The sequence below is a fragment of the Desmodus rotundus genome, chromosome 3 (assembly GCF_022682495.2).
Source record: "Desmodus rotundus isolate HL8 chromosome 3, HLdesRot8A.1, whole genome shotgun sequence".
NCBI lineage: Eukaryota > Metazoa > Chordata > Mammalia > Chiroptera > Phyllostomidae > Desmodus > Desmodus rotundus.
In genome coordinates, this window is record NC_071389.1 from 1,614,377 (window position 1) to 1,627,165 (window position 12,789).

Consider the following 12,789-nt stretch of genomic DNA (forward strand, 5'->3'; position numbering starts at 1 on the left):
CCTTCGGGACGCAGCGCCCACCCCGCCAGGCCACACAGCCGTTCCTTAGACGTGGGTGTTTCATTTGGTGAATTCTCCCTGCAGTTTTTTAACCGGATTGGGGTGTCCAAACTGCATCGAGCACTTCACCTCCCAGGGGCTACAGAGCATCTACCACCTGCAGAACCTGACCATGGAGGTACGGTCCCCACCCCACCTACCCCGCTTATGCCCAGCCGACAGGGCCCTGTCCCCGCGCAGGGAGCTCACTCTCCTTCTGGGGTGGCACTCTGGTCATTTCCAATTCTCGAGGCTTGAGGAGGGGCTGCGACATATGGGAAACCCTTCTTCCCAAGCCCACTCCACATCCTCACCTCTGGCTTCTGTGCCAAACTCCCCTCCTGAGGGTGGGAAAGTCCAGCTGCGCAGGCCCGGGCAGCTGGACTGGCCACGTGACCTCTGGCCCCCAGCAGCCAGGCTGCCTTTGATGTGGGATGGGGGGCGGGCTCTTTCTAAGACAGAGAGTTTTGGAAGGCAGGGGCTGGAGGGCCTTGGAGCTGGTCTAGTTCAGTGCCGCTTACTGGGGAGAAACACAGGCTCCTACAGGACGTGGGCTGTGGGCGCCCAGGCACAGATGTGGGTGAGACAGGAACGGCAGCTGGGCCCACTCCAGGGTGTCCTGGGCTGGCAGGCGCCGTCAGCCAGGGGACTCCCAGGCTGCATGCCCAGGAAACACAGCTGCAGCCTGGATCCCGGGGCAGGGGGTGGGGCAGCTCGGTGGCCCAGAGCCCTCTGTAGGGCCTGCTCCCAGCCCAGGGCCACAGACAACTGGCCATGTGCTCAGAGGGCGGCCCTGACAGTGTCTGCTGTCCACTAGTGCCCCTGGCGACCCGCTGCGGGACTCGCTCAGTGTTAACCCTCGCCTTGCCGGCATGAGGCGTGTGCTCAGGGTGTGCTGGGGGCGCGGGTTGGGGGTGGGACCCGGGTCATCAGCTCTGGTCTCAGAGGGCTGGGAGGCAGGCGCCAGGTCCTCCAGGGCTGGGTGTAGATGGGCTCCATGGGTCACTGTGATGGTGGACGGGGCCCCAGGCCCCACGCAGCCCAGGAGGGACCCCCCCTTGCACTAGCAGATGGGTCACCTCTTAGCTCTCCTAACACTGCTGGGGCTACCAGGCGGGGTGTGTCCAGATCAGCTGCAGATCAGGGGGCAAAACAGGGTGGGTGCAGACTCCTTGGAGCCCCTCCAAGCTGCTTTATTGCCCCCACTGTCGAGTTCCAGGACTAGGATGGACCCTGGCCTCCCTAGTGGTCCTGGGGGCTCAGAAGGAGCGGGTGGTCCCCGCCCCGCCAGGACCACAGTGGGAGAGGCGGTAGCGCGGCCTATGGCTCCACCTTTAACGGGGCTGCGGGGCGCCTGGCGCTTCGGCAGGATCTCGGGGCCCTGAAGATCCCGGACCAGTACCGGATGACCATCTGGAGAGGCCTGCAGGACCTGAAGCAGGGCCACGACTGCGGCGCACAGCAGCTGATCCGCTCCAGCAGCAACGCCGCCACCATCTCCATCGGCAGCTCCGGGGAGCTGCAGCGGCAGCGCGTGATGGAGGCCGTGCACTTCCGCGTGCGCCACACCATCACCATCCCCAACCGCGGCGTCCCGGGAGGCGCGGGGGGCGCGGGCCCCGACGAGTGGGCGGACTTTGGCTTCGACCTCCCAGACTGCAAGTCCCGCAGACAGTCCATCAAGGAGGAGTTCACGGAGGGGGAGGCCAACTGATGGCGGGAGGGCACGCGGGGGCTGGTGGAGCCCGCCTGCGTCCCTGCGGGCTGGGAGGGCGCACGGGAACGCGGGGAGCTGCGCCTGCGCCCCTGAGGGCTGCAGCCAGAGAAGGCTGGCTTTACCGCTTCCTTTTGGTCAAAAACTGCCCTGGGGCTGTGCCCAGGAAAGGCCAGGGCCAGCCTTCGTGCCCTGGAAAGGCGGTGCAGGGACTCGGGAGCTTGCTCGTAGAGCGTGCGCGGAGGGCCAGCGGCGCTGGATCCAGCAGGCCCACCGGTCTCCCCACTGCCTCATTATCCTGGGGGCCTCTGCCGTCCAGGCGAGAGCCTTGGAAAGAACAGGGCGGCCTCTGCTGGTGGACTGCCAAATAGTATTCTTCGATGTCTTCTCATCTGGGTAGCAACGAGTGGCTTGGGGATTGTGTCCAAAACATTTATTTGCAGGGCAGTGCTGCAGAAAGGCTCTGTCCATGGCCGGGCCCTCGGCTGGACTTGAGGGTCAGCCCATCTCCCCCCCCCACCACCACTTGACAGCCAGTCCAACCCCCAGGGCAGCTGCCCTCCACCTCCTGGACTTGGAGAAGACTGGGAGGAAGGTATTGCCAAGTGCTCAGTCCCTCCTGGGGGGCTTCTGGGCGGTGGCCACCAGCCAAGGCCCCTGCCAACCCCGTTGGCCAGTCACCTCTCCTCGGAGACCATTTAGCAGACACGCAGGAACACCCTTCGCAGGAAATTGTCGATATTTGATAAAATGTTACCCTTTTCTACACGGTGGGTCAGTTTTTTAAAAAAAAACGTTTTTAACGTCCCCTTCAGGATTCAACCTAGGGGTGTCCCAGGTCTATGGAGACAAACTGGGCTATGAAAGCTGGGGGGCAAACCAGGTGGGGTCCTGGTGTGGCTGGGTGGGATGAGACCCCGATTGAGAGCCTGCCACGGGAGGGCGCTGGGTGGGCTGGGAAACTGTTGAAACAGCACCCTTGTCCCCTTGGTGATCCTTGTAAGCTAGGGGAGGAGCCACGGGAGAGCCCCTCCCCAGGGCGGGGAGCAGCGGGCTGGAACGTCCACTTCTGGGCCTCATAGGCGGGCTCTGTGCTGGGAGGGGCCTCCTGTCCCCCATGGCGCGGCACTGAGGCAGGGGGGTGGGGTCTGGCGTCTATGAGGGACCCCAAGGCACCGGTGGGTGTGGCAGAGACAGCTTCTGCGTGCCCACCCAACGGGGCCCTTAGGAGCCGGGCTGCAGGGAGGCGAACAGAAGGCCACAGGGAACGTGGCGGGCAGGGATGAAGCAGGAGGGGTGGGGGACCCTCGCCACTGTGGGCGCTGAGACACCACCCTGCGGGCAGGCTGCCTAGCATTTCCCCGTTGGCCCATTCTGTCCTGCTGGTGTCCCCACGCATTGACCCTTCGAGTCTGGGTGCTCCTGCCACCCCAGAAGCAGGGAAGGCCCCCAGCCCAGGGGAAAGAGGACACAGGGTCCGGAGTGCCCCTGGGGTTTGTTGGTTGCAGGAAAGCCGCCAGCCCCCCCCCCCCCCCCCCCAAGGAGCCCTTCTGTGTGGAGCTTGGGAGGGTGTGTTCAGGAGTTCAGCTCCAGCCCTCTCTTTGTTGAGGGCGGAGTGGGGGTTAAAATGCCTATTTGTTACATTTCCAGGCCCTTGGGAAGGCTGCTGGGGATTGAGGGGCAGTGCTGGGGGAAGGTTGACCTCCAGGGCTCAGAGCCGTCCAGACCCGACTGAGCCAGGCCGGAGCCACCCCGCCCCAAACCCTCCAGCAGGGTCTTCTGCAGGCCAGGACTCCATCGCAGGAGGTTGCCCAAGCAAACGTCTTGAGTCCCTCGCGTTGACACTAGGGGTGGATTCCCTCCACACGCACTCCCCAGGGACCACATATCACGGTGGCCAGAGCCAGAAGCCCCAGGACAACAGAATCAGCTTGTCCCAGCCGGCACCCGGCTTTGCCAGTTGGCTGCCAAGTGCTCCGCTGGGGGGACTGCTGTCTCCCCAGGGCACACCACGCCCAAAGCTCAGACCCAAGGTTGAAGGTCAGCCACAACCAAAGACTCAGGCTGCAGGCTCTCCGGGGCTGAGCGCGGTGCCTCCCCGTCTTGCACTCACAAGGCCCAGGGCACCTGCTCTGGCCTTTTCCCAGATGGAGAAACTGAGGCAGGAGGGCTTTCTGGCGGGAGGGCCATTGCCCGCCAGGTCGTGAGGACACCTGCCTGCTGGCAGTCAGACGCACGTCCAGGCCCACCCCCCAAAACGGTTCCTGTCAGTGAAGCAATTCTTGAGGTTCCCCCCAGCCGCTCATGACTGGCTTTGGCTGGGTCCCCCCTCCCCAGCCATAGGCCATGGGACTGGGCTGCTGGGGAGCCGCCACTTCAGCGGGTTTGGTTGGCCCACCAACCCAGGACCCCAACATGCACGGATTAGGGACGTCGTGTGTAACTTGTCTCTTAGAACACGTCATGCAAACGTCGGCTTCTCCGTCACGGTCCGCTGAGGCACGCTGATGCTTTAATGTTTGAGAAAGCTCACCTGTCCGCAATGTAACACTTCTTCCAGCAGTGTTCATGTTTCTGCATTAACTTCTCTGGGTACTGTCATCCTGGGGAAGTGTGTTATTTTTTTAGCTGTTTAGGTGGGGGATTTCGTTTTTGTAACGTAATAAAGCACATGTCCCAGTGGCCGTCCCCTGAGTCAGACATGAAGACACATTGGCTCCCAAGGGGCTGGAGAGACCGCAGCACCCACGCTGGCCTGGGCCACCCGCTTTGGGCTCCCTGTGTTCTCAGCAAGGCGATGAACCCTGGCAACCCCCTCTCCCCGCTGTGGGCGAGGGCTGTCCTTTCCCAGCAGAGCCGGCCAACCTCCAGGGATTGGCCTTGGCCTTGGCCTTGGCCTGGCCATCCATGCCTCCAGTGGTTCTGGCCATAACCCTCCTTCCAAGCTCTTCAGGTCCCTAGAAAGGCCACACATGCTGGGTGGAGTTGAGCTTGCTCACTTCAACTCAGGGGACCAAAGGGAGTGGGGCTCCCCTCTCCCACATGCCCTCCCCCAGAGCTGCCCTCTGTCCTCCTGACCCACCTTGGAGGGCTGAGCCTGCCGTGCCCTGCTCCCATCAGGGTGACAGGAACCCAAAACACAAGTGTACCAACAGCTCAGAACTGGACAGGAATCAGGGACTCAGGATGTTCAGCTAGAACAACCCCACCACATACAACACAGAAAACAGGGACCTTACAAATGCCCTCAATGGGCCAGTGTGGCTGAGTTGGTTGGAATGTTGTGACCTGAAAGGTTGCCGGTGCGATTCCCGGTCAGGGCACACGCCTGGGTTAGGGGCCGGGTCCCTGGTTGAGGGCGTGCGAGAGGCAACCCATCCATTCTCTCCCGTTCCCCCCACCTTATCCTGTCTCTCTCTCTCTCTCTTGTCAATAAAATTTCCATGCCTTCAAGGAATGAACTCAGTGATACTACGGCCCAAGGGCGACCTCAGCATCTCCAGTAAAACATTTTTAGAAGCAGGAGGCAAGAAACGCGACAACCATTTCCAAATACATGAAAGCATCTCCACCAGGTCTGATGTGAAACCTGAGGAGAGAGTCTGGGGTCAGGGGAGGCCTGCCACTTTGCCAGACGGTCCCCAGCATGTCACCGCTGAGGAGAGAGGACGAGACCTGCCTCTGGAAGGCCTCATGCCCCCTCGGGAGGAAAGCAGCATCCCGTCCTGTCCGCAGACACCCAGAGAGAGGGGCTAGACCCAGGCCAGAACAGAAATGGTTTAATATGCAGTATTTTACCGTATTTCTTAGGAATGGTACTGCATAGTGTTCTTGTGCAAAAAAGTCAGATTCAAGAAAATCGTTTGGCTTTGAAACACTGTTGTAACGGCCTGAAGGCCCAGCAACACCTGCAGCCTGCTCTGCACAGGTGGCACCAACCAGCACACCCAGCCCACCTACCGCTCCGCCGGCAGCATGGGGAGAGCCGCAGGTCCAGGCCCTGCCCCCAGCCTGGGCTCTTCCAAGGACCTCTGCCGGGACACCCCGACGGAAGGGCACCTCTCCCTCACCAGGGCCAAGCTCTGTCCCCTGGCTCTGATGTCGCACCTGAAACCCTGTTCCACCATTAAAGACACAGGCTGGATTCCTACGGCTCCCCCTTCCTAGCCCCCACCCCCTGTAACGATGATGTCACCGCAGGTTCCGTCTCTCGGTAATGGGCGTATGGGGATAGGCCAGCAGATCTCAGGCAGGGTCCCGGGTTCGGGCCTCACAGCATTTCACGGTGCTTTCACCTTGACCAGAGGCTGCAGTGGCTTTGTGTTCCAGGTCCATGGCCGACTGGCGCGCCCTGCAGGGCCTGGGCCACCGGCTCCTTAGTGACCGCAGGAGGTCCTTTCCCTGGACACAGTGTTCACACAGATTCAGGGCAAAAAAACGAGCCCCCAAGCGGAGCCAGAGACACTGCCCCTGTGGTGGGGGATGTGGAGAGCTCACAGGCCTTGGGGGCTGGCCCTGGGGGGCCACGGAGGTAGCCCGTCCACTTCCGACCCCGGCCAGCATTACTGCCTGCTGTCATCCAGCCTCCCCCGCCACCCTCTCCAAGGCCGCAGGAGACTCCCCAGCTGCCAGGGATCTGGAAGGAGCCCTCACTACCTACATCAGAGCTAGCGGCGTTTCTTACACTTCACCAATGGGGCAGAATCGCCCAGCCCTGAAGACACACCCACCGGCCGCAGCTGAAACACGCACACTGCAGAAAACGCTTGTGCAACCCAGACGCCAGCGAGGCACTTCCCCTGCGTGAGCGTGAGCGGTGTGTCCACGGCACTGCCTCCAACCCGAGGGGAAGTGACGTTCTTGGGAAAGTCAGCCCACGCACAGTTCTTCCTCAGAACTTCCCCAGCCTCTAAGGGGCCCGAGAAAGTCTCTGAAGGGGGCTCAGGGGACGGGTGTGGGCACGAGGTGTGGACAGGGGCAGCCAGCTGCACTGGCTGATGGGAATGGCAGGGGTCTGGTGGGACGGCCCTGGAGTTCCAGGGGCTGCGTCCCCTCCACATGGACACCTGAGGACTGGGACCTGAGGTGGGAGGCACCCAGAAAGACAGGGTGAGGGGTAGGGTGGCAGCTGACATGAGCTGATAGCACCCTGCAGGGTCCAGCTGCAGAGCTGATGACTGACGGGGGAGGCCTGGACCCGGGGTCAGCACGCCGGGTCACCAAGACGAGGAAGCAGAGCCTGGAGGGAGGGGACCAAGAGGACAGAGAGCTCAAGGGAGCTGGTGTAAGGACAAGGCAGGCAGCTGAAGGTCAGGGACACAAGTCAGGAGGGACTCCTTGCTGAGATGGAGACACCAGCGAGTCCCCACAGTGACCTTCCCCTGCGGGAACCTGGGCTCGCTGTCTCACACGCACAGCTCCCCCCACACCAGACAACGGCTGAGGAGCTAGGGTCCATTCACCCCTGGTCCCCAACTCCACTCACTGCTCAGGACCTGCAGCTGCCGCCCTCGAGTGCTTTTCCCGTGAGCGCTGGAGGTCAAGCCTTCCTTCTCCTCTTCAGGTAGCAGAGAGCCCACCGGTCCCATAGCGCCCTGTCTGCTCCCCACCCTTTTCCCCACGTAGTCATCCATGGACCCCCAGGGCACCCCACTCAGTCCTTGACCCAAACCCTTCTTTCCACCTGACTGGAGACGAGGTACTAGGGGTCACCTATGCAACAGAAACGCCCAGTAAGAGCTGCCGAGACCTCAGGAAGAGTGGAGGGGGGTGGTGAGGGGAGTCCCTCACGGGGTCACCAGCCCGCCATCTGTTCAGCCCAGAGGGCGGGAGGACAGCCTGGAAAGGAGGCCACGCCTCACCTGGGCAGAGGCCGTCGCAGGACGGACACCCGTCTGGGGCATGTGTGCCCAGCAGAGTGCTCACAGTGCCCACGCGGTGCACCAAGTCCCGCCTGGAAGGGGCAGCAGACGCCAGCACTGGCCTGCAGGGACGCTCCGAGCACCCCAGGCTCTCTGGTCAGAGGGCAGTGAGGGGTGTGTCTCCACCACTGGGCCCCCCACCTGACTTCCTCCGGGGGCGAAATGAGAAGCCGCTGGGTGCAGGCTGCTGAGGGCAGTGACCCGGTGCAGCCGCCCCAGAGCATGGCTGGTGTGGACCTTCCCGTGTGAGAACGGGCCCGCAGGCCGAAGTCCCCAGAAGAGAGTCGGTGGGCAAGCCCCGAGCTGTAGCCCAGGGGCCTGCAAGCAGGTCTGGCCGGCTGAGCTCCTGGGCCAAGTTCAGCTCTTTAGTCGCTCCCAGGCCATGCCCTTCAAAGCTAACAGACGCTGGGACGGGGCACGTGGGGCGGCAGGCAGCACCCTAGACAGCGGACCTGAGCCTCACTCCTCGCCGGGCCCACCTGGTCCCGAGCTCCAGAGCGAGATGCACACCTGCAGGTCCTCAGTTCCACCGACACCCTCGGGCTGCTTTCTATTCACGGGAGACGAGCCTCGTCCCGTGCGCTTTCTGAAAGCAACGGCACCGGGTTCTGCCGTTTCTCCAGCTTGCAGGGGTGCTTGTTTCCAGCCAGTGGAGCAGGGCCCTCTTACAACTTGTTTTCAAGTTTTTGTTTTTTTCCGAAAGGCCAGCTTCATTCCCACACTCATACTAGATACACAGTCAGTACTCTTCCCTGAGACCGCAGCGTCCACGGGGGGTTGTGACTGCGACCCCTGGACCGTGACCTCAGTGCGCGCAGCCGGCCTCTGGGTGCAGACGGCAGCTGACTAGCAGAGCCCGTGTCACCCGCTCCACACTCCTTACGGGGCCAGCTGCCCGGTGCGCCCGTAGTGCGAACGTCCTCCTCAGCCTCCCGGACGAGGCCTAGGCCCAGCCTGGAGGAGACCCTCCCCAGTCCTGAACACGATGGGGGAAGCCCCCACGGAGCCACCGTGGGCGAGGGGTATCCCACCCAGGCCCCAGACCTGAATCGTACGGTGGGCCCCCTCGGTCCAAACACGTGAACTAAGCCCACCAGCCGAGGGTCCCGTATCTAAGCTTAGTACAAATAAAGCCTTCGAGATGTCACCCGCACGGGTGGGGTGTCTCGGACCTGAGAGGACCTACCTGAAAGCCCCTGGTGCCACGGGGACACAACAGGAGCACGCAGGGCCGGCAGGTGCCAGGCAAGCTGGCTTCGGGACAGCCCCAGGAATCGGGTTGTCACCTCGGAGGCCCACACGGGCCACCCTGGAACGTCAGCTGCTGAGGTTGGTGCCAACCCAACCCCAGCAAGAATCCCCAACTTGGGGTTTGGTGAGGGGGAGACCTTCACTTGGTCCGATACAGCTCGATGGCGATGCAGCCCCCGCCGTCCCTCAGGCAGGTTCTACCAGAGAACTCTGTTCCAGGACCTGAGCCAGCCCCAGCCCCCCGCCAGCCCCAGCCCCCCACCAGCCAGCTCTGCTCCAAGACCAGGCCCCAACCCTATCAAGCAGCTCCGCCCCTCCCCTCCCCGGCCAACTCCACTCTGTGGACGAAAAACTCTTCTGTGCCTCAGCTCAGCCAAGAGGCCATCACTCTCAACGGTCAAGGAAAGCATGGTCTCAGGGGAGGGGAGCTGCTTATATGGACAGAAGTCCCGTGCCTTGTCCCTGATTGGTCCATCCTCATGCAAACGAGGGCTCCAAATCCTCGTAGTTTGGTTGGTCCACAAGACACTGTCCTGGTTGGTCAGAATAGAGGCAACTCTGACTATTCAGAGCTGCCCAGCTCTGATGGGTCCGGGAAAGCCTCGGTCCTATTGGCTGAAACAGGACTCCAGGAAGTCCCTTATCAGGGCTGCTCGGCTGGCTGGACACAGCGCGGCAGGCAGCCTAGCACAGGCTGCTCTCTGGCCTGCGGTTTGCGTGAGAGGCCCCTGTGCAGAGATCTGCTAGGCTCTGTTTATTTTTATTTTTTTTAATACTTTGTTTATTTTTAGAGGGAGGGGAAGGGAGAAGAAAGGGAGGGAGAGAAACATCGATGTGCAAGAGACAAATGGATCGGCTGCCTCTCGCGTGCCCTCCAACCGGGGACCTGGCCTGCAACCCAGGCCTGTGCCCTGACTGGGGATCGAACGGGTGACCCTCCGGTTCACAGGCCGGCGCTCAGTCCGAGCCACCGCAGCCAGGGCCAGACTGTTTTTTTAAAAATTTGAGCCCAGTTAGTCACCTGGAACCCTTCTTAGTAGGTGTCTTCTTTCCTCAAGGTTCACACTAGTAAGAGCAGTTAAGGATTTTGGACAGAGTCAGGGGTGGGGTGGGAACTGTACGCAAAGTTGGTCACCCCCAAAGTCAACCAGGCCTGCCCACTGAGCACCCCAGCCAGCCCGGTGGCCGTGAACATGAGGACGTGCCCCCCTGCTCTGGCACAACTGGCCGTGGCCACCCCTGGCCCAGGTGGGACCACTGCCTGGCCAGTCCGACTAAGCGCTGGGTGGAGATACTGTGACCCAAGCCCGGGGGGCTGTGTCCCGCTCGGCTGTGAGTTAGGAAGGAAGCTGGCGCCGAGGAGCTCAGCAGGTCTCAGGGGCTCACTGCTCAGAATCTCCCAATTCCGACCCGGTCCGGCCTGAACTACAGGCAGGCCCCTTTCACTGCGCTTTGCTTTACTGCGCTCACAGGCGTTGCTTGTTTTTATTTTTATTTACTTTTTTTTTTTTACAAATTGAAGGCCACAGTTCCACCAGCAAAACAATTCTGACTCACATTTTTGTGATTTGCTTCATTGCGATGGTCGGGAAGCGAACACACGCCACACCTCCGGCCCCCTAGCCTGTGGTCTTTGGCACGGGAGGAGGGGCTGGGGGATAACCTGCCGGAGCCACGCGCTCTACACCTGAGTGAGATCAGTCGGCCCGCCGCTCACACGCCCCGTGGCTTCCCCGGGCTGCAGGCCCACGACCCTGGCCACCACTCCGACCTCCAGGTCTACCCCTCCCCCTGGGTCCTCCGCCTTCCTGCTAGCTCGGTCCCACTGCTTGTCCTCGAGCAAGCCACGCAGGCCACTGCTTCAGAGCCTGTAAGGACTGAGTGTCCTCTCTGCCCGGAGTGCTTGTCCCCAGACGCTGCGAGGCCAGGCCAGCTCATCCGGGCCCCTGGTGAATCTTCCTCCTCCTCAGGGCCTCTGTGGCCACGGCATCTGAAGAGCACCCTCCACCCTCCCTCTCCCCACGGGTTTGGCCCCCCCTCAGGCCTGTCCTTGTCTGTCTCCACCGAATCCAGCTGTGTGGCATTTGAGGCCGTGCCGGCCCCGGCAGTGGTGGCAAACTTCTGCAGGGGACTGAGACCTGCCCCTGGTCACGAGGACGGCACCTGCATCCTGTTGTGGAACCACCTGTGCGCTGGCCAGACCCGGGGCCCAGAGGCTCCTCCACGCCCCTCACCGACCCTCAGCCACAGAAAGCAAGCAGAAGCGCGGGGTCCCTTAAACTCCCGACCAGGGCTTCGCTGCTGTGCCCTACCCCGAACCCTGAAGACAGCCAGCCAAGGTGGCCGAGGCTTCCGCCGCGATGTCGGGAAACCATCTCGTGCCGCCTCCCGATGTCGTGGTGTTGGAAGCTTCCCAGAGAACTGTCCAGTTGGCCTGCTTGGAGGGGACCGATGGCCTTTTCATTCGGAGGGCGGGAAAGGCTGCAAAGTGGCCGGGCAGACGTCACGGGCAGTAGAGCTGACTGCCCCCGGGGGACCGGGAGCACAGGTCTGCGGCAGTGGCAGGAGGGGGCTCCGCGGTGCAGACGCCGCGGGGGCCGGGGGATGCCCAGGAAGGTTGAGTGGTGGTGGGGGCTGCCCGGGGCTAGCAGTAGTGGCGGTGGTGGCAGGCAAGGCCGCGCAGCACGCTCTGGGGCTGCCAGCTAGACAGAGGACGGCAGACCCCATCCCACACGCAAGTGCGGCAAGTCTTCATGTTCTCAACCCCAGGTTGTCTCGACCGCTCACTCCACGACATCGTCAGTGCGCGGCAGAAGGAACTGCTCAGAGAGCCCGACAGTGTAACAAAATGGACTGCCGGCTGGGTTTACTCCCCAAGTTAACGAGCTCAGCTGAAGAATGATGGGGCGGCCTGTCCACCCAGTAAGAACTGCCCTGCAGGGCACGGAATCCTAGAGCGACATGTCCTTGGCCTACTGGGATCTCGGGAAATACTGGTGTCGTGGCGGGGGGTGCCCGTCCAGGCTGCCGGGCTTCTTACCCGATACCCGGGTCCAGACTGGCTCTGGAGGCGGGCCCTGGGCGCGGGGCGGGGCGTGGAGTCCACCTAGGATTGGCTCCAGCTGCATCTGTCCCTGGGTGCCGGGCTTCTGAGCACTGTGGAGCTTTCCCTGAACTAGCTGTCCCCACGTGGAGCCCCTCCTACCACCAGATTTCCCTGATCCGAGCACTCCTGCGCTTACAATTATGGACCGAGGGTGGCACTATGGGTCGAATTGTGTCTCCCCAAAATTCACTTGCAAAAGTCCTAACCCACTTCTCTGGAAATAGGGTTGTTGCAGATGCAATTGGTTAAGATGAGGTCATAGCTGAGTAGGATGGGCCCTAATCCCATATGACGGGTGACCTTATAAACGAAGAAATTTGGACACAGACACACAGGCACGCAAGGAGAATGCCACGTGAAGACAGCACAGGTGGGGGGATGGGTCTACAAGCCAAGGAAAGCCAAGGACACCGGCAGCCAACCAGGAGCTGGGGGCAGCCTGAGGCGGGTTCTCTCTCCCAGCCTCATTAGGTTCGAGCCCTGCCAGCACCTCCATCTTGGACTTCTGGCCCGCAGAACTGGGAGCGGAGAACTCTGCTGTGTGCGCCTGGCCTGTGGTCTGTGTTATGGCAGCCCCCAGAACCAGAGCGGTAATAGTCCTCCTTAGCGACCCTCGCTGCCTCCAGGAGGCCTCATACCTTCCTAAGGGCCGGCCGGTCCCCATCACAGGCCCCAAGGATGTGGCTCCCGCTGCTCTGCAGGCAAGCCAGGCTCACTCCCACCCCCAGCCGGGAGCTTGCTCCCAGGGCTCCTGACGC

The 12,789-nt window shown here is 62.1% G+C and overlaps 1 protein-coding gene across 4 annotated transcripts in view; it reads left to right on the top strand.

Moving 5' to 3' along the window:
* Nucleotides 1–1,888, top strand: part of TP73 (tumor protein p73) — a 44,315-nt gene extending 42,427 nt beyond the window's left edge. For all 4 annotated transcript variants that reach the window (XM_053921427.2, XM_053921428.2, XM_071220827.1 and 1 more), the window contains 2 exons: nucleotides 85–178; nucleotides 1,409–1,888. In XM_053921427.2, coding sequence (XP_053777402.1) covers nucleotides 85–178; nucleotides 1,409–1,753 — 439 coding nt within the window. In that variant the 3' untranslated portion in view covers nucleotides 1,754–1,888. The remainder of the gene's footprint in view (nucleotides 1–84; nucleotides 179–1,408) is intronic.
* Nucleotides 1,889–12,789: the final 10,901 nt, after the last annotated feature.